Below are 3,571 nucleotides of genomic sequence, written 5' to 3' on the forward strand. Positions count from 1 at the left end.
AGGCTGCAGATGACTATGTGGCAGATTCTCTGGGGGGAAGGTTCTGATCATAGCTGGCAAGTGGGACTGATGCTTGTAGTCCTGGGGGGCTACAAATGGATCTTTACACAAACAGACGCTGATTCTAGACTAGGCTTTGCTTATCTGGTAGTAGATCCAAATGCTGAGTGCCATAAAATAACTGGAAGAGAAACTATTGCACCATTTTGGATGGCTGACAATTATTTCTTCAGACCAAGCAACACATTTTGCAGCTTACAATGAACAACGATGGGAAGAGAGACAGCCTCCTCACAGTACTAGTTTGAGAGAGAATTGGAATGGGGAATTAAAACAGTGGTTATCTAAAATGGAGGGAGATAAAGACATGTAGGGTTGGCTTACAGGCCCCCATGAGTGTGTGCTCACACCCAATATGAACATGAATGGAACTAAAGGAGTATCCCCACTGGATGGGTTTCTGTTTTTCCAGTGGATCTGGGGAACAGAAGATGGCGAAGGATGCTGGTATGACTATATAATTCTTGCCAAGAGAGGAGTATATTGTTATAATGACTATATTTTTCTTTCTTTCCCGTATTACCTCGGTTTTTTCCCCTACTTGATGCTGTGGTCACAGGACCAGTGCTGCAGCTTCAAGGCCTAGATACAATGATAATTCCTATGCAAGAAACTGTAACTATGTTTTTGAATCATAAGTCAGAATTCCTGGGGCCTGATAGGGTGGATTGTACTTTGATCCAATCTGGGAAAGTTAGTTGCCTAGTGGTCAGGACAGCCCACTAGTTCTGTATCTATGTAACCTTACCTTATCTGAATAGAAGTGGACTGAGGAGGAGGGACTTTCTAGTATTGCTGCCTGCAATCTGAACCAGCACAGTGGAGTAACCTAATGTCCCTTCCAAAGGTGGAAAAGTTAGAGTATAATGAGGAGAAGGTCGAATAGCGGCTGAGGGTAAGGGAATGAATAAATGAGTTATGAAACAAGGGAAATCCACTATTACATTAACACCTTGAAAGAGACTCAGAGCAAAGATAATATTGTCTCTTAGCTCAATTATCCCAGATGCCTGAAAGTGTGCAGCCATATATTGCTGACACCATTCTTGCTTTTGGACCTGGAAACAATGAATGAAAGCCTGCAGAACTGAGTGGCATTGCCCTGCGAGATCAAAGATGGTTTCTTGGAGGGGGAGGACTTTTGGGGATAGATTTTCAAGTGCATCCTAATTGGTGACTGAAGTCTCCAAAGTATGAGGTTAGGAGGAGATTCCATTGTTGAAGAGTTTCCCTAGGGCAGCCTTCATGTCACAATTTCTCAGACTATAAATGAAAGGATTTAACATTGGGGTCACCGCAATATAAATCACAGTCACCACTGCATCCCTTAGGCTGTAACTAGTCAGAGGACGGAAATACATACCCATGACTGTCCCATAATACAAAAAAACAACTGTGAGGTGGGAACCACAGGTGGAGAAGGCTTTACGCACACCTTTGGTGGAGGGAACCTGTAAGACTGTGGAAAAGACCCGTACATAGGAGATGATGATGCATAGTAATGGCACAGAGAAAACACCAACCCCTAGGTACATCATCTTCACATTGAAGTGGACGTCAGAACAGGATAGCTTGAGTAAAGAAGCAATGTCACAATAGAAGTTTGCCACTTTCTGGTTTCCACAGAAGGACAGACCAGCTGTGACCAGAGTGTGGGGGAGGGAATTGGCATTTCCAACCACCCAAGAGCCAACAACAAGCAGGACATAAGTTCGAGGGCTCATAATCTTTGTGTAATGAAGCGGGCGGCTGATGGCCACAGCACGATCATATGCCATTTTTGCCAAGATATAGCTATCTATGTTAGCCAAGGCAATCATGAAATACATCTGTGTTAGACATCCTCCAAAGGAGATGGCTTTAGTGCCCAAGAGATGATTGGCCAGCATCTTAGGAATGGTTACAGAGGAGAAGCAGATGTCAACAAAGGAGAGGTTGGCAAGGAGAAAATACATGGGGTTGTGAAGGCGAATGTCAGAGCGAATGGCCAAGATGATGAGCAGGTTTCCAATCAATGTGATGGGGTAAATGAATAAGAAGAGGATGAAGAAGAAATCTTCCTGTTCCCACTGACCACTAACTCCCAGGAGGATGAAATCCAAGTTAGAAGATTGGTTTTCTTCTCCCATGGACTCTTTAGCAGGAAATGAGAGAGGAATCCAAGATAATTAGTGAAGACGTGTGTGTAGTGATCATCCTAAACCACCACTTGACTCCTGTGGTGGTTGTGTCTATACTTGTGTTTACTATGTCCAGAATAGTCAATACATTGGGGAAAATATCTGTGTGTGTTAGGGGGACTAATTGACAATTAGCCCTGGACACTCATGTCTGGACCCCCAGCACCATCACTCAAACTTCTAGGGCTTAATCATTTAACAAATAGGTAAAGTTCATATTCAATGTGCCAGAAACTTTGTTAGACCTCATGGAAAAATCATAAATATGTGAAAAATACAGTTTATTCATCCATTTATTCATATACGATTCATATTCTGCTGTCAAGGACCTTATAACTTAATGGATAATCCTGAATCACACACTAAATTTATTACACATGAAAAGGAAAGGATAGTGTTTTCAGGTCTTTGAAAAAATACTGCACTTCAAAGGATGGTCAGTACAAGGAGCACCCTGGATAATTAGAAATTGTTCCACCAAACTTAGAATAAGCCCAGAGCCAGGATGTAACAAATGTCTACACTGGCATCAGAAGATGATAAATCACAAAGACCCCTGGGGTTAGTTTGTAGCAAAATGAGATTGGTGTTTACTCCCCAGGTACCCTATTGTTTAAAGTAGATACTCATCACCTCCTTGGATAGGTTTCATCTGTATTCAAAATCTTTAAATTAACACAATCATAATGTTTTTCTCTTCAATGTTCTCTTACCTTTCTTTATTATTTCCTTTGGTGGCTCATCCATCTCCATCACGGCTTTGATTGCTGCTTAGTAGAATCTCAGGTCTTTATATGTAGGCTTGGTCTCATTTCCTATATTTCCACATTCAGTCATCTTGCCAATATGTCTGACCCCATACTCTGCACATCAACCAAAGTAGACTGCCAGATTTTTTTTGAGGAAGAGAACCATATCTTGGTTATTTTTATCTCCCTTGCAGAGATTATTTGGAATATTGTTTATTTTATGCACCAATAACTTCTCACTCAATAGTTTGAATATATCCATGTTTGTTTAAGGGGTTCCCCACATGTGAGATGCCACCAGGCACTGTCATCCAGGTTATCCCTCACCTCTACATCTGATCTTGTTGATTCTTAATTTTGAATAGTTCATACACAAGTTTTGTACTTATTATCTCAGTGCTATAGCTTTGACCACCATCATTTTCTACCTGAAATATTGTAAGGCTCCCTTAATTATTTTGCTATTGGTTCCCTCCTTTCATCCACCTTGACTCTGAGGGTGACGAATTGTGGCAGAGACTACTAGCATCTCATGCAAATCCACTTTGTTCTCTTCTTCCTGGACAGTCAGCTAGACTGCAT

The 3,571-nt window shown here is 41.5% G+C and overlaps 1 protein-coding gene across 1 annotated transcript; it reads right to left on the reverse strand.

Moving 5' to 3' along the window:
• Positions 1 to 1,259: 1,259 nt before the first annotated feature.
• Positions 1,260 to 2,189, reverse strand: LOC106821984 (olfactory receptor 1A1-like). Its single transcript, XM_014826901.1, has one exon. It carries the CDS (start codon positions 2,187 to 2,189, stop codon positions 1,260 to 1,262), a length of 930 nt encoding a protein of 309 aa, XP_014682387.1.
• Between the last annotated feature and the right edge of the window lie 1,382 nt (positions 2,190 to 3,571).

The sequence above is a fragment of the Equus asinus genome, chromosome 13 (assembly GCF_041296235.1).
Source record: "Equus asinus isolate D_3611 breed Donkey chromosome 13, EquAss-T2T_v2, whole genome shotgun sequence".
In the NCBI taxonomy this organism is placed as follows: Eukaryota; Metazoa; Chordata; class Mammalia; order Perissodactyla; family Equidae; genus Equus; species Equus asinus.